General features: G+C 44.9%; 1 protein-coding gene across 3 annotated transcripts in view; it reads left to right on the top strand.

Moving 5' to 3' along the window:
* Positions 1 to 1,439: 1,439 nt before the first annotated feature.
* The window catches only part of NEURL1 (neuralized E3 ubiquitin protein ligase 1), a 152,411-nt gene continuing 132,423 nt past the window's right edge, over positions 1,440 to 21,427 (top strand). For 2 of the 3 annotated variants that reach the window (XM_032695317.1, XM_032695316.1), the window contains exon 1: positions 1,578 to 1,667. Coding sequence is in view for 1 of the 3 variants with exons in the window: in XM_032695314.1 (XP_032551205.1) it covers positions 1,583 to 1,667 (85 nt within the window). In the remaining 2 variants the exon portion in view is untranslated. Of the gene's footprint in view, positions 1,668 to 21,427 lie in introns of all 3 variants that reach the window. The other variant, XM_032695314.1, reaches the window with a different exon arrangement.

Genomic DNA, 21,427 nt, shown 5'->3' with positions numbered 1-21,427 from the left:
AGGGTGGAGGTGAATGGATAGATGGACAAAATCACCTTTTGGAAGTAAGCTGAACGTTACATTTTTGTTCAACAGAAGGAAGGAAAAAGACATTTTACAGCCTTGACATAGCTGAACAGCAGCTGCCCTCAGCCTTCAGCATTCACTGAAACTCTAGATGAAGTTTGCAACCATGTCTCCAGAACCTGCAGAAAAAGAAAAAGGTAATGTAATTATGCAATAGACAACATCAGCTGTGGATTGATTTTACTGTGGTACCAATGGAATTTCTTCAGGACTTGGGTTGTGCCAATCACAGCAGAAATTCCCCTGTAGCCGAGGTGCTGCTGGGGTGAGGAAAAGGGGAACCTCACTACCCTGTATGGTCCTGGATGCTTTCGTGGAGCAACTCATTGGCCTGGGTGGCTCCATAATGGACAGGTAGTGGACAGGTGTGGTATTAACACAGGACTTTCTCTCTTAGGGCAAGAAAGTGAGCCATGTGGACCTGCCCTGTGCAGGTATGAGTGGGTTTGTGTCTGTGGGATGGGCGTTCTTGAATATGGAGCTGTGCAGAGGCTCATCTCTGCACAGAGGGCTAAAGCCACACAGGGCAGTCCCAGTTTGTGTGGGATGTGTTTATGTTGCAGCAGTTTTCAGAGGCCATCTGTGCAGGTAGTGCCCCATGCTGACCCTTCACCACTATGAGCTCCTGACCCTTCATAGGAGATCTGCCAGCAAAGTTTTCCTTCACCCCGTTTCTCCCAACCCCACTTCCCTGAGCTTGACTGGAACTCCTCACTGCTTTAAGCCACTGGCATAAGTAAAGTAGGGTAGGTTGGGGACCAGTAAGGGATCTACTCGTCCCTCTGATTATCTGCCTGCTCATCCGCTTGCCCTAGGACAGGGCAAGAAGCTGCTTGCCCACCCACTTTGCCTTCCCGAGCGCTGCTCTGACATATTTGCATCCATGAGAATCCTAATTGCTTTAGGACAGTTGCATCCCAGCATAGCAGGTCTGGTTGAGTGGGTGCTCTTGCATGATGCAGCTTCTTTGAAGGGCTTGAATTCTAGGGTTAGCCACGGATTTCCTTGCTGGGAGGGTGCTGGGCTGGCCCTGGGGAAGCTGGTTTAGGGCCAGCAGGTGTGAGGGAGGTCCAGCCCAGCATCGTCCCGGGGAGGCAATAGAGGGCAAAAATGTCCCTGACCCTGCGTCTGCCCCTCGGGGTGTGTCGTCCTGGGCATCCGGACCGAGGTGGTGCGGGGAGGGGTCGGGAGAGTCTCCGCGTGCCCCCACCTGTCGCGCCAGCGGTGGCACATCTGGGCGGCGCGCGGCGGCGCGTCCCCCTCCGCGGGGGCGGCACATCTGTCTCCATGGCGACGGGGCGCGGCGGGGGGGCCGCGGAGCCACCGCCCCGCCCCGCCGCACCGAGCGGCCGCGGACCGAGCGCAGGGCGGCGGCGGCGCGGGGCGGGGGGCCCGGCGGGCGGGACCGCCGCTCTCGGAGCCCTCGGAGCGAGCGCTGCCCTCCGCCCTCGCCGCCGCAGCTCCCGGGACAGACCCCGCGCGGTGCCGCCCGGCCCGGCCCGGCTCGGATGCCGCCATGGGGAGCCGCTTCTCCAGCATCCCCGCGCTGCCCCGCGGCGGCCAGGGCCGCCTGCACCGCGCCCGCCACCACCGCCTCAAAGGTACGGCTCGGTCAGCGCCCCCGGCACCGCGGGCGGCTCTGGCATCCCCGGCACCCTGAGCGTCCCCGTCAAGACGAACACCCGCGGTATCGCCGGGCATCTGAGGCACCCGTGCAGCCCGAAAGGGGGATGGGTGCTCCGGACACCCCGAGCTGGGATGGGCACCCAGGCAGGACGCAGATCCTGAGTACCCCAGGGGTGCTTATAGGACCTTGAGTACCCCACCATGGACAGGCATTCCGGACACCTTGAGACAGGCTGGGCTCCCTGGACACCCCGGGGTGGGATGGCTCCATGCCTGCACCCCGTGCCCTCTCGCGGTGTGAACCCACTGCCATGCTGCCAGCACTGTCGCTTCTTCCCCGGCAATGCCCCATGGGTGGCTGGCTGATCGGTACACAGGTCTTTCCAGGCAGAGTTGCCCCGGGAAAGCAAGGGACAACAAGTCAGAGGAGTTGGACCACCAGAGAATCCCCAAGTGTTTATTGGTGAATGAAGGCTTTGCTTTGGTGTTTATTCTGGGTGCCCCAGGAATGTGTGTGCATGGTACTGTCAGTCCTGTTTGGAGGAGGGCAGGCAGTATTTGGGGGCTTCTTGTCCACCATATGTGGGTGTTCTGTTCCTCACAAGGATGAAATCCGTTTTCTGAAATCCTAGGGCCCTGTTGGGACCAAATGGGATGGGGGTGACTTCTGTAATGTGAATAGGAGAGGCTGCCCAAGGTTTCTTCTATCCCTGCCCTTTTTAACCTCCTTTTGCCATAAGCTGGGAGGGTGGTAGCAGAAAGTAACCCATCGTTCATGGAAGGGATTTCCTTGGGCAGCAGGACACACCATGTGTGTTCAACACTGCCTGGGTACCCTTCACTAAACTCATTTTCACAGCCAAAGGCACTGGATGATGGGGAATAGCGGATGTCAGATATCTCTCTGTAAGCAGGGACTGAGGGATGGTGCTGCTCCCACAGCCATTTCAGATCATAACTTGTTGCAGCTTCCCTTGTGTGTTGCAGAATTTGCAGCCACCAGCATGGAAAATGCGGATGGTGCTGTTCACTCTCATTACTGAGCTTTTGGATAGTTCTTTGGCATAGTCTGGGGGAGTGGAAATGGTTAACGATGAGCTGGGGAACTGGTTGTTATACTGAAGGATTTTCTGATACTTGCATTATTCTTCTGTTACAACTCTCTGCTCCCTTCATCTGTACTTGAATGATTTGGAACAGTTGTGTGAACTGAGGGTGATTATATCATGGCTGTTTTAATGGCCATACACGGAGACATGAGGAATGCTCACTGCTCTGTCATGGGCAAAGCCAGAAACTCAGCCCAGGCAATGTCTCTGCTTAAAATTACACTTGCAAGGAGGGGGATACTGAACTCTAACCAGTGAACCATCATCCTCTATCAATGTAAACATGAAGGCACATGCAATGCTGTAATAGTTGGTATGCAATTGTAAACTGCCAGGGAGGATTTGTCTCTTTAAGAATCATGCTGTCAGCTGGAAGTCTTTATGGAGCAACCTTAAGCAGATAAGAATTTATAAACTGGAGCCAGAAGGGACACTGCTACTTAATCCATTATCAGTGGCTTATGTGAGATTTGAAGATGCTCTGTATGAATCACCTGATGTGGGGGGGAGGGTGGGAATTGTGTGTTAATGACACTCTGTTTCTTTATTTCTTCCTTTAATTTCCATTTTATCTAAATTTCTACCTGTGCTGAAGCAGCAAGCAGAAATGTTTTCAAGACTGTAATGTAGCAGAGCATTGAAATAATTTTTATTTGGAATAAAGACTGAACAAGGCATTGCCTTTGTTGTAAAAAACAAGCAACTGCCAGAGACAATATGTGCCTTTTCTGTCTTTTTTTGAAACCAGACTGCCTCAGGTCCTACATTTAAATGTGGAATAAACAAATCTGATTGCATTTGACAGGTTTCTGTAAAATGGACTCGAGGCATAGCAGCAAAAGTATGAATGTCACACAGTTTTGTTATATATCTGCCATTTAACATTTTGTAAAGTGTATTATGGTTGAAGGTCCCCAGTTGTTCTTCCTGCAGTGTCTGGCTCAGTGTTAGGGATACTGAACTTTGATAAGTTGGCCACCATCTAGTACTTTCTTCTGTGAAGATCTCTTACCTAACTTGGTGCCAAGGAGTGATTTGGGCTCATTCTTGCTAAAAAAAGAGCTATGATTGTGTTGTTTCCCAGGGTGGTCTGGAGACTTTGAACTGCGTCCCTGAACCTTACAAGTTCATCTTTGCTATGTAAGCAGAAAGACCTCTGTACATGGTACAGTTGTTGCCCATGTGAGGCAAATTTTTATGCCTTTCTGTGAATCCCACTAAAAATGGTCACCTTTAGTTACATAAATCTTCTGAAGACCATGTGATACTTTTGGTGGTTAAAGGCATAACACAAAAGCTGACATGGCTGGGAGAGTACTTGTTTTGCTTTTGATGGTCATGCCTAAGGAGGAAAGCTCCCAGCTTGTTTCTCAGACTTCAGCTGCAGTTTTAAAACCAGGTAACTGAATTAGGCAGGTATTTTCTGAAGATTCCTACATGAGTAAACCTGGAACCCTGGGCTGATTGATGATTTTAGAGTTGCCTTTTGAGTAGGGCAGTACTTTAAAATCTGTTATGTCCAGCCCTTTGTAAAAGAACTTCACATTACTGTTCACTAGAAACCGCTACATGCAAGCACTTACTCCAAAGCAGTATATCCTGTCTATATTGTTAATCCAAGTTTTTGGTGCCACAATTCTGCCTTCAGGCTTTGGCTGGTTTGGAGACAGTCAGTGGAAACAGAGATCCTCCAGGACCACAGCTGATCAGATGCCATGGTTCTGATGGAGCTGTTAAACTTGAAGTTCTGGACAGTGGTTGAAAAGAGGTTATCACTTGGTGATATCATGATGGGGAGGTTGAGGTGAGATTATTTTCAGCATTCCTGTGAGTATTTCCCTTCCCATAACCCAGATGTGGCTGTTTGTCGAGGGTGACAGAAGGTGATCCTTTGTGTACTTTCCTAATGCTGAGCAAAAGATTATGATTATCTGGTAACAATCTCCTTAATGATGTAGCCAGATAAACTCCAGGAAATTTTTGCTGTCCACCCTCTCTGAAATATGGTTTGTGATAACTATCAAACAAGGTGTGTATGGCTGTTTGGAGTGGGAAAACTCCAGCAGTATCTAATCTCCTGTATTCTGAGATGAAAAAGATTGACCTTTGCACCGGTGGCTCTGTGTACTGTTTATTTACTTGTGTCAGGGCAGTCTGGCTTGAACTGTTCTGTCCAAGGAGACTTCTATTATTTCTCAAGACATACATCCCTGGTTCAACCCATCTCCCTGCCCCAAGGTTCTTGCAAGATGGTTTATTCAATCTCCTCTCTTAACTCTTCTTTCTAATCCTGGTGTAGCTCGGTAAGTTCCCCTCCTTGCCTAGTGTTACCTTTTCCCAGTCTCTGGCTGTTGCTGAGTGCTGCTCAGTCTTACTGGATGTATTTAACCTTTCCTACTGTGATGTGTGGGCTGTGTACTCTTTTAAGGCTGTTGTGTAGTTCCCAGATTTGCTGGTCTAGGATGCTAGAAATGCAGTTTTTGGTAGCTCTTGGGTCAGAAGTGAGAGATAGGACCTATATGCCATCTCCTGTGTTCCATGGACAAGCGGCTCTTTGTCCTCACTTGTCTCCATGTCCTCAGCATCAAGAAGTCTTAGCCATTGCTGTAGACAGCAGATCAATATTACATTGTAGAATCTAAGAAGTATTACTGTCTCCTTTCTTAAATCCTCTCCTCTAGCCTCCTGCTCAGGTTGGTGCTCTTTCCTGAGCCTCTTCTTGCCTTGGAAGGTAGATTTCTCTGGTGAGTGACAGCAAACAGGATTTCTTCCTGTTGATTTTCTCACAGGTTAATGGACCTTATGATACTTATGCAAAAGAACGCATGCGCAATATTACAGAAACAGGCTGAGCTGTCAGGGATTCTCTTTTCAGCAGTGGGTGATTACTCATGGGTTATTCTTTTTTATTTGCATTACAGTGGCATCTGGAGCCTCCCGTTGAGATCTGAGTCATGTTGTGCTGGGTGCTTCCATGGCTGCCTGCTCATTCATACAGAGAGCTTTACTCATGTGCCTGGGTGATCTCTGTGGGATGATTTGAGGTTTATATGTCCAGAGTATCACATGAAGCAGACTGGTACCTTGTCAGGACAGTTCTTAGTCCATTCTTTTGCTAGGAAACCTGAAGTCAGAGTCAGCAGTGACTTGATGAAGGGTGTTGCCACCTTTCTGGCTGCAGGCCCCCAGAAGAGCAGCCTGTTTTGCAGCACTTTGCCAAGAAGGCAGAGGCTTTCCTGCTTCCCCTGGCCTCTGGAGGGTACCAGTCATGATTATACAGTCTTTGCCTGCATTTTTGCAGTTGCTGTTCCAAACATTATATCTCACACATAAATATGTTGGACTTTCTTCTCCTTTCACTGGTGTTTTATGAGCTTGTGATACATGCAGAAGATAGTAATCTAGCTGACGTAGGCATTTCGATAATTGTATGTTGTTGAAAGACTGTCCTGCTGCCAGCTCCATTTTGTGCACTCACTAAATAAAACTAAGGGAGCGGTAAAAAGCCATCAGCAACTGATGGTCATGGGACTTAGAAGCTGGGGTGCAAGCAGTGCACTGGGGGGAATACCAATAGTGACACTGTGAGATAGTCTCAGCTCCCATTGCTGTCATAATTGGTTCTTCTTTGAAGTACTATTTCATTGTCTTCCAGCATTATGGAATCAGAACTTTCATCATTCAAGGCTTTGAAGGATGCCTCCTGCTTTCTGCCCTTCTGCTTTCTGCCCTTCTGCTTTCATTCTGTCCTGGGATGACCCGGGACAGAATGGGGTTTCCTCTGACCTGTCAGTGTGTCTGGGTTATAGGTATAAAGGTCTTCCTGCCTGAGGTTCTCAAATTTATTCAACCCTCTCCCAAGCACTAGATTTTTTTCCTAGCTACTGAACTTTGATTTATTGCGTTTAAACTGCCTAAAATTGCTCAGTGTTCCAAACACAACAATTTATTGCTCTTACTTTTCCTTTCCCATTGTCCTTTTCATAGGGTGCTGAAGCCTTGTGGTGGAGCAGGTATTGATGCATCTTGTCAGAAATTTCCCAGGAAATCATGTGGTGTCTTGATCACAGGTGATTCTCTGTATTTTTCAGAGGCAAGAAAGGTTGCTCTTCAAAACCAGTAGGAACCAAAACATCAGTGGGGTGATAGAGCTGAAAATGTCAGGCTCAATAGCAGTTTAAAAAAGCAAATTAGATACTAGAAATTGTAAGGGAAGCCAAACAGAAGAAAATAGAGGCCACTAATAAGATTGTTGTGTAAATCTGAATACTGCATGTAGTTCTGGCTCATCCACTTCCAAAATCTTAAGAAAGATACAGAAGAACTCGGAAAGGTTCAGAGGAGGGCAACAGGGACAGTCATAAGTCTGGATTAATTTTATATAAGGCATGATTGAATAAACTAGGACTCTTGTCTGGAAAAAGAGATAACCAGGATGGGAAATGGCGTGGGATGGGCATGTAAAGAAGGGGCAGAGCTGCACTCTTCACTGTCTTTTCCAGTACAAGAATTAGGAGGCTATCAAATGAAGCTGATTCCTTCTTCTTTTGAACAAAAAGAGGCTGTAACCATCTGCAGTAGTTACTTGCTCAGTAGAGCTCATTAATAGTGGATGTTATGGATGCTAAAATGGGTCCAATTTTATGGAAGATTGGAGGAGGTCATGAAAGAGGAATCCTTTGAAGTTTATGACATACAAAGACCACATACTTGCCCTACTCATATCAACTTCCCAAGGGCATCTTCCTAAGGCTACCTGTGTTTAGCTGATAAGGATAGTGTTGAAATGAGAACTTCTCCACAACAGCGAAAGCTGGAGCTGGATTGTTCAGACATTGCAGTTGGAAATAGAGGGACAGAGCCTGTTCTGGTGTTGGCTGGTCTCTAGCTGGATCCATCCTCTTTATCATGAGCATCCCTGCCCGGTTGTTTACGGAGTGGTTCATTGCCAGTCAGCCTCAAAATCACATAAAGGCTTTATTTGGGGGACAGAAGAGATTGTGTTGAGGTCCCTGTACAAGCTTTCTTGGGTGAGACTGTGTCTCCTGCACACTGTGATTTTGACAAATACAGTTGCTTATGCATTTGTGGACTCTTCTGGAATAAAAGAAAGCAGGTTCTCTTTGCTTACCTTGACCTCCCAATGACAGAAGCCTAAGTAGCCCCCACTTCATTTTGTTTCCTACACTGTTGAAATAGCAGCTTTTGTGGTTATTCCCATATCTGGGAAGATTTCTAATACAGAGGCCTGGAATATTTCAGATTTGGCAGCTGTTCTTACCTACTGCTGCTAGGATAATTGCAGGAACCAGCTACTTCTGCATTGCTGAAATTGTTGCCCGTGGCAAGTACATAAGTACATGTTGTATTACAGTGCGTACCCTCACAGTGGCTACTTATTTCAAGCTGGGGACCCACACATGCTCTGACTTGGTCTGCCTTGAAATTTTAGGACATCTGAGTAATCCAGTTCTGGCTGTCTCAAGGAGTAGGATCCACAACACCTGTGTTTCAGGGTTGTCTCCATCTAGAAACAGTTGATCTCAGATTAACCTTAATCACGCACCATGCAGGTGCTCAGTGCTGTGCTGCAAACTGCCAAATCCCAAAGTAGTTTCTCGCTTTAATCACAGCTCTGTGCAGGTGCTCAGTTCTGTGCCACAAGTACCAAAGTAGTTTTGGGGATGAGAGCTGAATTTTAACTGGAAGTTAGGGTCTGGCAATGGTTAAAGTTTCTTCTGAGTAGGACATGTATCCATGACCCTGAGCTGCCTTTTAACCTGGCTAACTAGGGCATTGCTAGCTGAGTAGCTGGGAAGGAGGGCAGACTCTTGGATACTTACCCATACTAAGATCTGGGTTAATGTGACTATATGGGGTAAGTTTTCATCTCCATTCATTCTTGGGGATCCCGAGCTGGTAAAAGTGTGTTGTATATAAATTCATGTTTACTCTACTGGTTATTTGGCCTTTCAATTACAGGATTAAAATAGGATTGTGTTTTAAAATTACAGGGTAGAGGATGCAATGGTGGTATTATGTTTATACAATCCTCCATTAGTCTGGCTCAGTTCAGCTCTTTGCTGAAGCATAGGGAAGGATTCTCAGCTGTCAGAAAACTCTCAGGTTAAACCATAGGGCTATTTAATGCAAAATTCTGAAAAGTAAATCTTAATAGTTTGCTGTCAGTCTCAGCGATAAAGTGTCATGGCAGGTTTTTTAGTTTCAAAAAAACCATTCATAAATCATAGAGTCAACTAGGTTGGAAAAGACCTCCGAGATTATCAAGTCCAACCCTTGATCCAACACTGCCGTAGTTACTAGACCATGGCACTAAGTGCCACATCCAGTCTCATCTTAAAAACCTCCAGGGTTTTTAGATGGTGACTCCACCATCTCCCTGGGCAGCCCATTCCAATGTCTGATTACTCTCTCTGTAAAAAATTTCTTCCTAATATCCAACCTAAACCGCCCCTGGCAGAGCTTAAGATTGTACCCTCTTGTCCTACTGCTGGTTGCCTGGGAGAAGAGACCGATGCCCACCTGGCTACAACTTAATGTAACCTTTTTTTTTAAACAGTAATAACATTTTAGTAAAAATAAAAGTACTGGCATTGCTTGTGGAGTTTCCCTCCTCTGTTGTTCCTTTGTAAGCAGTATTTGAGCTTCGCACTGGTAACACTGACGCTTCCAGGTTTTCCTCTGTATGTGGGTTTACACACATGTGCATGGGTGTATGCAGGGATTCCCTGTTGACTTGATCTCATAATTTTTATGATACGAGCAGAACACATCCTATATCTAGCATCAGGACTTGAGAAGATCAATTCAGCAAAATAATGACCAGTGAGTTCTGTGAATAGCTGGTGCTGTGCTGTCAGTAACTAGCCAGTGGGTTAGCAAAGAGGGAGCTCAGCTTCTGATGAGCCCAGGGACCATGGGATGCTGAGCAGAGCTGAAAATCTGGGATCATTTGTCCCAGTGGAATAATCAGGGACACTTTTGAAGTATTGGTTTTCTTACTTGGGGAGATGAATGGGAATATGAAAGTCTTTGTCAGCAGCCCCTCTCTGAACATCCCTGTGGCTTCACCCTGCTTGAAAACTGTGGTCCACACCCTGACCCAGTCAGAAGTAGTGTAATCGTGTAGTGCTTGATTCATTCGAGTTTACATTGACTGCCCATATATCAACATATGATTCAAAAACCCTGCTGTTGTCCTCTGTTAGGCATGAGCTCTGCTTGATTTCCCCTTAACTGCTACTTGGATGGAGATGTGACTGTTTTTTGTGTTCTACTGCTCATCACCACCATCTAATGTAAAGCTTAGTGTTGGATCTTAACTTACTACTGGACAGGCTTTGTCCAGATAAGCCAAGCAGACACAGATGCAGAGCTTATCTACCATCCAGATTCCATATCTTCATCAGAAGGTTAGTTCAAATTCCTCCTTAAGTGATACCTCTTTAATATAGCATTTAATTGTATTGGTATTACTCATGATTTCTTTGATTTAGGCAACTGGTGCCATTGTGTTTCTAAATACCTATCTTGCAAGATCATTTTTGTCCATGACGAATGTCTAATTTTTTATACTTAACAAGTATTTACTAGGCAGGAAGGGAAGAGATGGTTTCCCATAGAAATATTGAGTCACTGTAGAAGATGGGACACAAATAACTGTAAATGTTGCAAACAGAATCTGTGTATTATGTGAGTGAGTCACTTAAATAGATGTGATAGAAAACGGAAAAGAGAAAATGTTCCTAATTGATTATGTTCATCAAATACAGAAAGAAGTAGTTGAAATTTACTTTCTTTATTAAAAAATGCAGTGAAAACATAATGAGGGACCTGGGTGACCTCTGATGTTAGTACTGGATTTCTACATTCCTATTCCCATTTCTGTATATCATTTAGTTTTAATGGTACAACCTCTCAACAATCACATTAACAGGCATGAAATAAAATAAAGGTGCAAAGTTCTTCCTAATTAAAACCACAAATACCTTTTGTTTTTAAAGGTTTAGAGTTGAGATGTCAAGTGATAAGTACTGACAGATGAGAGCTTTGCTCCTCTTTGCTTGAAATCTGCCCTGCATTAGTTGTGGAAGAAAGTTCTCACCATCTGCCGAGTGCCTCACGGCCCCTGGAGATCATCTGGTGTACAGTGCATTTCCTTTGGACAGTTGTTCTTGGACCCTACATGTGTGTACTGGAGGACGTAGCAGAGAGATTAAAAGCAGCTTAAGATTTCAACCAGAGAAGTTGTGCAGGTGGAACGTGTAGCAGGGAATGGAGTGAGCTCTGGTTGCTCTTGCCCACAGAAAGTGGATTTGGTGGCTGAGCAGATACTCTCAGTCTCCTGTTGTCAGTCCAGTATGAAGTCCAGGAGGACAAATTACGGAGTGATGAGTGGGAACACTGACTGAGGGTAAACTCCCAATTTGGAAATATTAATGCTACATCCATTATTAATAGCCCTACAGCAAAAGAAAAAATGGTTTGCTGCAAATGAAGCTGTGACACAGGGAAGTAGCAGGCAAAATTAAAATTTTATACTTGCTGTGGTCTTACAATAAAGGTTTTGTGATACACATCCAGCAATGCTGCTATAAATAGTCTCGTTATCTAATCTTCCAACTCAGAGTATGACAGAAGATTACAAGTAAGAAAACAGTTCAATGTAGCTTTTAGCTGTTTTCCCACTGCTTCCCTTGCTTCTGGTGGAGCATTATTAACTGTGTCCCTTGTAATTCATATGGAGACAACATTATTCAGAAGTACAGAATGTCACTAGGAGGAGGAGAGTTCAGACAAAACCCAGAAGATTTATGACATAGTTTAGATAAGCCCATGGAGGAACTGAGATGAGGGAAGTAATGACAACTCTCAGTCCAGCAGCGTTTCTTAGGGTGTGCTTAGAACTTCTTCATGCCAACTCCATGGTCAGATACAGAGCAGGGCATGTTTTAATAAGGTATTCTACATACTTGGTTGCAGAGGGAACCTTTTTGCTTATAAATAATCCAGACATGCTGAACTCTGTCCACATGGGTCTAGGACCTGATCCAAAACAAACAGAAAGTCCTTAGAAAATTTCAGAGGCATGGCCAGCACAGAAAAAAACCTCTTTTTCCTTTTGATCTTATTTCCCATGGGGGAAGGAGGAGCTGGCTGTGGCAAGGTTGATAACCCCTCTCCTCCCCTCTCTGTGCCTTGCTGCTAATCAAATCCTCATTTTTGACCCTTCCTGGGAGATCCCCCTGTCCTGTTTCACATGGGGCTCCTGAAGTCAGCAAGAAGGGTTGGATCCTGGGAAAGTGCCCCTTGAGCAGGGGCAGCTGAAAAGCACCTTCTGCAGCCTTTTGTGTGGACATAACCCTTTCCCATAGAGGACTGTAGATCACCTTCTAAACTGTCATGGAGTTTTCTTGTGTGGCCATGAGAGGAAGCATGAGGGAGTGTGGCTGTTGTAGATCTGGAGTCCCATGAGACTTGAACCATCATGTTTTTGCTATGTGACAGAACTTGAGGAACTGAACCTCACTGTAGCTGCTGCAAGGAGGCAGGAAAGAGATTGGAGATTGTGCCATCCTCTCGTCCTAAAGTAGGCTGATGTATAGGGAGGTAAAATGACCAATTTGTCTTTTGCATCACAGTTCAGCAGGAGGAAGACTCAATTCATCTGTTGAACACATTAGTCTATATCCATCAAATTCTTATAGAGTTCATGTGATCCAGACTTGAGATCCAGTTTTACCTTCTGTGGACATATGAGGACTTGAGGTCTTTATCTGTATTCCCAGTCCACTGACCCAGCTGAGCAGCCATTCATCTCCATCTGCTCACATCACTCCCTCCCTGCCCAGCAAAGCATCGGCAGCATCCTTCTGAGAGGAGGCAATGGTGTTCAGCTACCACTGACTCACTTGAGCTCTTCTCTTCCAGTCCTCTGAAAAGCATCCTTAAATATTGTTAAAAGCACAAAAGCCAAAGGACATAGCTGGCTGGCTGACTTGGAGCCCAACACTGCTAGCAAATTCTTTCCCGGACCAGATTCTGGTATTTCAGCCTAAATTCCCAGGCATGAGCAATTACAGGTGCTGGCAGGTGAAATGCTTTCTGGACATGTGCTTTCTCGTGCTGCAGCTTGTTCGGCAGGAAGGAGAGTTACCTTCTTATGATTAGATTCTGCAGGAATATCAAATCTACTGTTGGAACAGAGGTTTTATATATAGTAAAATGCTCCCAGGTGTGCTTTTTAGTAGTGCTTCTGGGCTAAAGCAGGGATTTATTAATAAGAGGCACCCAAACCATGTTACGCGCTGCAGCAGAGCTGGAACAGGGTGCTTTTGCTCTGATTCAGGAAGCCGATTGAATTCAGAGACAGATGCCAAGTATTTATGTCCTCGCCTGAGTTTATCTGTTAAATTTGAAAGTGTTAAAAGCAGGACTTATTTTTGGAATAAATATATTAAATAGTGATGGAGAGTTCCAGCTGGGTATTGGTAGGATGACATGTTATTGTTATGTGTTGTTGACTGAAATGTACTGCTCAGACCATCAGAACAGAAAACTGTGGGTGTAATACATTGCTCTTGATTTGCATCAGAATACTTGAGTTCAGAGAGTCCAGTGTCTTTGCTAGTGACATTGCTTGGTATGATGAAGAATAGAGTTAAATTATATTTATTATATAGGTACAATAAATACAATACATTGTTACACAATTGTAATAATTGCTGTAAAGTTCCTGACAGTTGTCCATATTTCTACATTAACATGTGTGTCTGGGGGGCGTGGTATTTGAATTTTACGGTTTTTAGCATATTGACAAATGTCCAAACTCTAGATTGCCTTGGAAACCATTGCCAGCACACCTCTTGGTTGCTGTTGCTAACTCTCCCTCCTACCAGTAGTCTTTTGAGCTTCTAAGTTTAATTTATTCTGTAACATCACCTAGAATAACTCCTGGCCTTTATTTTTGTTTATAACTAGCAGTAGGACAAGAGGGCATAGTCTTAGGCTGTGCCAGGGGAGATTTAGGTTTGACATTAGGAAGAAGTTCTTTACAGAGGGAGTGACTGGGCATTGGAATGGGCTGCCCAGGGAGGTGGTGGAGTCACGTGGAGGTATTTAAGAAGAGACTGGATGTGGCACTTAGTGCCATGGTCTAGTAAACAAGGTGGTATTAGGTCAAAGGTTGGACTTGATCTCAGAGGTCTTTTCCAACCTAGTTGATTCTGTGATGGATAGTTTTAATTTATTTCAATTTTAGTATCACCTACTTAATGAGTATTTTACCCTATTATTTAGGGTAAAATAAATAATTATTATTTAGCTTTTAATCTTTCCATGGGCCATCTTGAAGCCCTTGAATGGTGACTCTTTACAGCTGAACCAAGACTCAGGGTAAGGATGAACAGCTGACCCATAAACTCCAGGCAAGTTGTCGCATTTCCAGTGCCTCTGAGCCATCTTGTGTCTCAAAAATTAATGCTACTTACAAATTGCCTTCTGCTGTGCTCCATCAAATGCTAAGATGCTGTAATTATTTATGACAGTTAAAATCTCCTGATGTATTCAAATAAAAGCCAAACGTATAGGGAAAACATGTCCTGTGGAGGAAGGTTGCGGTATGAAAGATGGCTTGTTTTGTCTGCAGGTCACATTGATGGGCAAGCTAGAAATACACGTAAGAGATGGAGACCTAGATGGGCTAGATTTAAGGGGAAACTCCATAACTGCTGCCATTGGACTATTTTCAGGTGTTTGGATGAGTGAATGACTCAAATATAGTTTAAGCCTGTGACTATTCCATTTTAATAGCAATGCAAATGCAGTAGGTGAAGGCTAAGAGAGCTGCATCTAATTTAGCAGTGTTGCTTTAGCAACATCATGCAGGATGCAAACAGTCTCCTTGGTAACACTTCCTAAGTGTCATTAGATAAGCTATGGTTATAAACATGGAAGCAGATCGGAATGAGAGACATGCTCTTGTGCTGTGCCTTTTTATAGCCCCAGACATCACAATTAGCAGGATGGCAAGAGGAGAGAGGAAAGCTGTTTTGAGGATTGTAGTGCTTGTGAGCATTTTATATGTTGTGCTTTGGAAAACCACACCAGGGTGATGGGGTTTTCTGACTTGGTTTAAATAAGGTTTTAAATAAAGGTAGAAGGTTGTCTCTGCCCTGCCCAATTGTCATAGACATACATTAAGTGTCCTCCTGCCTCTCCAGCTGATGCAGATTGCAGATGTTAACACTTCTGCCCTCTAGTCTAATGGCATACTAATGTCTTGGTGAGTTTTGAATCTACAGGTTGGGAAGGGGAGAGGAAAGGAGACCCCAGAGCTCAGTGTGAGTGTGAAACTCCTATGTTCACCCTGGAAAGAATGGGGAGGTTGAGGTGGTGGTGGAGGATCTGCCTCTGGGCTGAGATTAAGTACAGGATCTGCTCCCCTTCTGCCAGACTTCCTCTGTCCCACTATCACTGTCAGTGGATTAACTCTCCAGAACTAGATTTGGGGTTCTCTGTTGAATTCTGAAGATCCTTTCCTAGGGATCAGCAACAGAGCAGAGATGAAGGTGAGAAATGGGGTTAATTAGTGCACAGAAACAGGGCAGCTGTTTCTGCTGTTAGCATTGCCATATAGAAGAGAGTCATAAATTGAGGCAGAATCCCACTGGTCAATGCCTGAGGAACTCATCCAAGGAATCTGAATGCCTGATGATGTCAACTGGAGCACATGAAAGATAGTGGAAGGAGCCAAGTCCACAAGAGCATCAAAGTAGGCTTATTCTGGTTTGGGATGCAAATGTGAAAGAGCATATAGTTTTATTTTATCATGAGCTTAACCCTGTGTCAGCAGAAGCAGACAGCTGGTGGACTTTCACATTTTTTGGAAATCCTTTGAACCAAAGACCAGACCCTTTCCACAAAACACCTCCTGATCTGTGACCTTCAGGTCCACACACAAAACCAGTGACTGGAGACTGTCCAGTCCAAGGGTTCCTTTTTCATTTCAGTGGTGTGCAGCACCTTGCAATTTAGATACACGGCAGAAGAATTACTACATTTTCTTTTCCATTTTAATGGAAAAAGGAATTCAAATGTCAATAGTCTCTTTTTACAAAGAAAACTCAGAATAAGAAAAAACAAAACAACCAACTCCCGCAGCCTTTTTTTGCTCCCTAATCCTTTTGGAATTTATCCATCTTTGTATCACTCATATCTCATGGTCTCTGTTGTAAATGTCAGTGCTAATTAATGAGACCTTGGCCCTCCGTGTAGTTGAGTAACAATCCAGCATTTGTTTGTGAGATGGGTGCCCTTCCATCTCCCCTTCCCAGGGGATGGCACTGGGGCTGTTAGCCTTGTGCGTGACAAGCTGCAAGAGAAAGTCTGAAATGTCTCTCTACCTCTGTAGTGTCAAAAGCACACAGGTGAAATGCTCTTGAGCTGGGTGAGAAAAGTGTTTTCTAAACAGTTTAGAGATTAAAATGGAATGTCTTGGGTACTCTTATTGAATTGTCCCCATCCCATCCTCTCCCATCCCATCCCATCCCTGCGCTGGGTGCCTGAGACAGTACTGGAAGGCACTGATGAGTTTTCTGCTTTGAGATGGAGACATTGGAGCCACTGGACCATAGGATGCCATTCCAGCCTGAAGGCTAAATGTTGCTGCTTTTCCTGTGCAGCATAACAGCCTTCATGCACTGGATCTTGGGAATAATTTGAAGGCAAGATTTGGCTCTGCATCCAAATTGTTCTGCAATAGAGAGTCTGAGTATCTGTTCCTCACCACCATGGCCTGTGGATTAGTAGGACATGAGAATTGGACAAATTTGGACTCTGCTAACTTGTAGTTCAGCCCTCAGCCTGCCCTTTGCTGTACGCAGAATAGAGCATTTCTTCCCAGGACAACCAGGCTGCTGTGTTTCTGCCACATGTCATTTGAATTCTGAGTCCTTAAACATTTGTAGGCATTATTATTTTAAACCAGCTTGTGATAGGAAGATTATTCCTGCTGCAGAGAGCTTGTGTTTCTTGGGGAGAATCAAAGGGCAGGAGGGCCAAGTGCACTTGCACCAAGTCTCATCCTGCATAGCACCTCTGCATGATGCTGTCTCCTTGCCTGTTCAGCAGAAAGAGTGATGCTTTTGTATTCCCTGCTCTGCTTCCTGCAACACCTGGGTTTTCCTTAGAGATCTCCCATTCACACGTGGAGCCTACCTCATTTCTTGGGGCTGATGGGAGTGCAGGGCCCCATGGTGAGGCTGTGAGCCAGAAATCCCCCAGTCTCACCTCATGCACCTGAGACTGGAGAGCCCATGCCATTGTACAATTGCAAGTTCCTTAAATCAGTGTTCCAGTACAAGCAGGGCACCTCTGGCTTTTCTGAGACATTGTGTTGGGGTTTTTTTGTTCATAGTGGAATCAGGAGTTCCACACCCAGCTGTGGCTTCCTAACCTACAAGGAAATCCCTTCTTTTCTCTCTTGATCAGCTGATGCTGTGGTGTTGCCATGCAGCCTTGGTTAGAGGTGGGAGAGCAGTGTGGGATCACACTGTGGCTCTGACGAGGGATGCTCAGTTCCTCCTGGGGCAGTGACAGACATTGCTCTCCAGCTCCTAACCCCCACTGCTCCCGTCCACTGGGCACTGGCTGCTGTGTACCTGCCAGCCAGGCTCCCCCAGGCAGCCACTCAGGGCCAGTTGCTGCTCCTCACCCAATCCTGGCAATAGGGGTGGTCTGTAGATGAGGACTGACTTGTGTCTCCACAATAGGAGAGCATTCCAGTGCCCAAGTCCAGCAAACGAGACTTGTCTCTCTAGCCCGCCTGTCCTGATCTCTGGTTCTCACTTTTCTGCCTGTTTCTGTGAATACTCTCCTTATTGCTTTTCTTCACAAAAAATTAGAACAGATCACAGCCAAAAATCCTTCCCAAGTAGCTGATGCAGCCACAGGACAACTCTCCCTTTGACGCAGAAGTCCCTCATTCAGTGTTCACCTCTGACAACAGATGACTTTTGGCCACTCTCTCCTTGCTCAGATATGGGTGTTCTCTATCACTGGCCAGGCGCTTCCTCGGCAGCTGGAAGCCGCTTTCACATTGTGCAGTGACCCACCCTGTCTTGGACTGTCACACTTCTTGGTTATTTTTATATTTTTAGTGGCCTTCCTTGTGCAATAACATGAACTATCTTTTTTTTTTTTTTGATAAGCATCTTCTTAGCAGAATATTAATGCATATAATTAAGATAGTATTTGGCTCTCGAATCACACTGTTCATCCTGAAATTGTCTTAATTACACAGCTGCTCCTCTAGAATGAAGCTCTCTTTGTTTCAAAGCTTAAATATGGAAAAAGGGGCAAAATTTCTTCCTCCAAGGAGAAACCCTCCATTTCAGATTTCTAGCTATGTTGGAATCATTGACTTTTCTATTTTAAGGACAGGGAGAAATCAAGGGAATACTAATGCTGATTTCTGTTTTAATCTTTTTCACAGGGAGTAAGTCACAAACCCCCTTAATTTATTTTTGTTGGAGTTTTTAATGCATTATTGAAGGTAAAAAACTTGACAACTTGCATTCCTTGGGTTGGTTCACATGCAATTCCTCTGGTTTTCCGCTCTCTCTGACATATTGAAACTTGGGCATCCCTAACAGCCAGATGAAATCTGTTGGATAAGGCACCTGCTTTTCAGCAGCTTCCAGTTTGTGAAGCATAAACCTAGCTTTAAAAACAACCTTAATCTTTCAGTGTTAAAATAACATGGAAAAAAAATGCTTCAGACAAGTCTATGGAATCACTTCAGCAAGGCAGTTCAGAAGTTATGTTCAATTTTGCTGTCAATTCTTCTGCTTTAAACATTGCTGCTGTAAACTATCAGCCCTCTTGTGAGTACATTCGTGTTTGGAATGATGCAGTAAATCAGATTATAGCTGCCCTTTATTAACTCTGATGCACAAGATTTCAGCAGTGGAGGTTTGATGCAGAGGAAATGAATGAGGATCGTTAAAGTCAAATATAAATAGAGCTCATTAAAAAACAAACAAACCAGCCTCTGTTTCATTATGTGACTCTTAACTGTATCATGAGAGTAAGATGGAGCTCTCATTAAAGTCTCCTGGCAGCCGCCTTCTCTTCGTCTTCTTCTGCCAACTCGCTCATGACTTCCTGGGGACATGAACCCAATCTGCACCTTGGAATGGGACAGAAAGGGAGAAAGCAAACAAAAGAAGTCTGTGTGCATGTACACACAATAAAATGAGCGTAGTCTTGCCAGCACATCCACATCCCATCTGAGCTCCTAACTGCATCTGTGCAAGGTACCACCACTCCCCTGCACTTAAGACCCCTCCTACACTCCCAGCAGTACCCTGTCCTCACCTGGCTGGGCTAAGCCAGAGAAGCCCTCTGATTTCTCCTCATCTGCCCCGTGCCTCTGTTGGGGTTTATGCTGTGGGTGCAAGTGCTGCTGTGGAGCCAGCTCTGCGTTTCCACCCGTGCACTGCTGCAGCTGGCTGGTACCTGGGAACACAGAGTGTGGTGAGGTCAGGATTAGTCCCTGGCTGCTGAGGGAGAGCAGCCCCTCTGTGCCCCCCCTGACCACCACAGCAAAGCACAGCATTGCCTGTAAAATGAGAATAAGCTCCTTATGGCCGAGCACAGTCTGTGGGGAGCCTCTGCCATTCCATTGGCACAGACGCAAGGAGAGCTCAGAGTTTGACTGACACACTCACCGTCCCTTTGTAGGTGGGTTTGTTCGTTTCTGAGGGGTTTGTAAGTCCATATGTTTTGGGGGAAGAGAGAAAGTAAAAAATCAGTGATGTAGTCAGAGCATGGAATAAATCCAGCTATGGTAACAAAATACAGCGTACAGCACTCAGTGCTGAAGAAGTAAAGGTTGGTACCCACTACTTCCAAGTCAGTAAAGTACCATCAGCCAATACCTTTCATGAGGCTTCAGCTAGTGCCTTAATGAATAGGACATGCTTACCATCCTGAGTATGAAGGTGCAGTGAATGGGAAAATAGTCCTGGAAAGGCTACTGAACAGTGTTTGAAAGAAAGACCTGTAGTTCTGGAAAAGGAAGCTACTTTCAAAGCAGAGTTAAAACATATTTGTTTTAAAAAGGGTGTATTAAAGACTACATGAGTCTCATTACTTTTCATGCAATAGCACAAGTGGGAGATGAATATTTTTCTTAAGGGAATAAAATTGCAATATCTCTTGAGCAAATCTATTCCCACATGAACGAGTGAGCTCAAAAGCAAATAGCAGCTTTATGCTATTTATGATTTTATTCCTGGATCACATGTAGAGCCTGTAAGGGTCCTGGCAGTATCAGCTGAATTTTTCTCATGGTTTCCCCCCTGTTACAAGCACCAGTTCAATCCCACTGTTATCATCACTTCAACCCCAGCGTTACTAGCACTGGGACCACGAGGTCACGGAGTCCTTGGTATTTTAAAGCTACTCCTGCTTCCTGAAAGCTTAACTGGCGTGATGCCTGAGTGCCCGCCACAAGGGCTCGCACTGTTCCAACTTTATGTGGAAAACCATTCCAAAGTTTTAATTAATTTTAATTCATCATCACAGAGCAATTTGGTGTGTGCAGATGGAAATCAGTAGAGAAGTGTTAGTGGTTTTATGTATGCATATGTTTTACAGAAAGAGTTGCAGTTTATTCAGAACCTGGACTGGACTGTGACTGACTGTTTAATTACTGTTCACACAGAAGTAATTTGCAAAGTGTTAATTTCCAAAATCAATGCACTCCAGTCCAATAAATGTTTAATGCTTCCAGCTGCCATTTTTAAGTTAATTCCCAACCCTGCTAGATGAAGTCTAGCAACAACAGTTGTCTGCTGTTGACATAAAAAAGGGTTTTGAGATCCAGCTTGCATGGAAACCTGGAAAAAAGCTGTTTTCCTGAACCCAGTTATATTCTCTTTACTAGATTAAATATGGATATGGAGAACACTGCATGTAGAGAGACAGGCTGATGTAAAATTACATCTTAACTTTATGAGGAGAAATACATTGAGTGTTCCTTAGTGTTACTATGACTGCAGGTCCTAGATCTGAATTTTGAGAGGAATCTAGCTGGAGTGTGCAGTATTTTTTCCACTGGGAAAAGCCTAACAAAGTGAAGGACATGGTGACCATTCCAAAGAGCAAAGAGGAGGTGAAGCCCTTGCCTGCCCAGGCAGGAGGGAGTGCACAGGGCTGCACCAGCAGCCAGGGGGTCCCACAGGTTGTGGTGGGATGTTGACCTCACTTTCTGCAAAACTTGGGGTGACAAAACCTGTCTCCTGCTGGCTGCATGACAGACTTTAATTACTGATACTCATGGAGGATTTGGAGCTGTCTGAATGGGAATGCCCTGTCCCAATGCAAATGTCACTGCTCACAGTACAACACGGGGGCCTCGATTAGTTCTGTTTTACTGTTTTTCTATTATTATATTTAATTCATGTGTTGTTTCATCAAAGTATCTGTCACTCAGGGCTTGGTCTCATCTTCTTAAATAGCTGGATATAAAATTACAATGTGTTCCTCCAGTGAGACCATATTTCCAGAACATCATGACAGCTTTATTATGACACAGAGCT

Source organism: Chiroxiphia lanceolata, chromosome 8 (genome assembly GCF_009829145.1).
Source record: "Chiroxiphia lanceolata isolate bChiLan1 chromosome 8, bChiLan1.pri, whole genome shotgun sequence".
In the NCBI taxonomy this organism is placed as follows: Eukaryota; Metazoa; Chordata; class Aves; order Passeriformes; family Pipridae; genus Chiroxiphia; species Chiroxiphia lanceolata.
This window is presented reverse-complemented; position numbering and strand designations above follow the sequence as displayed.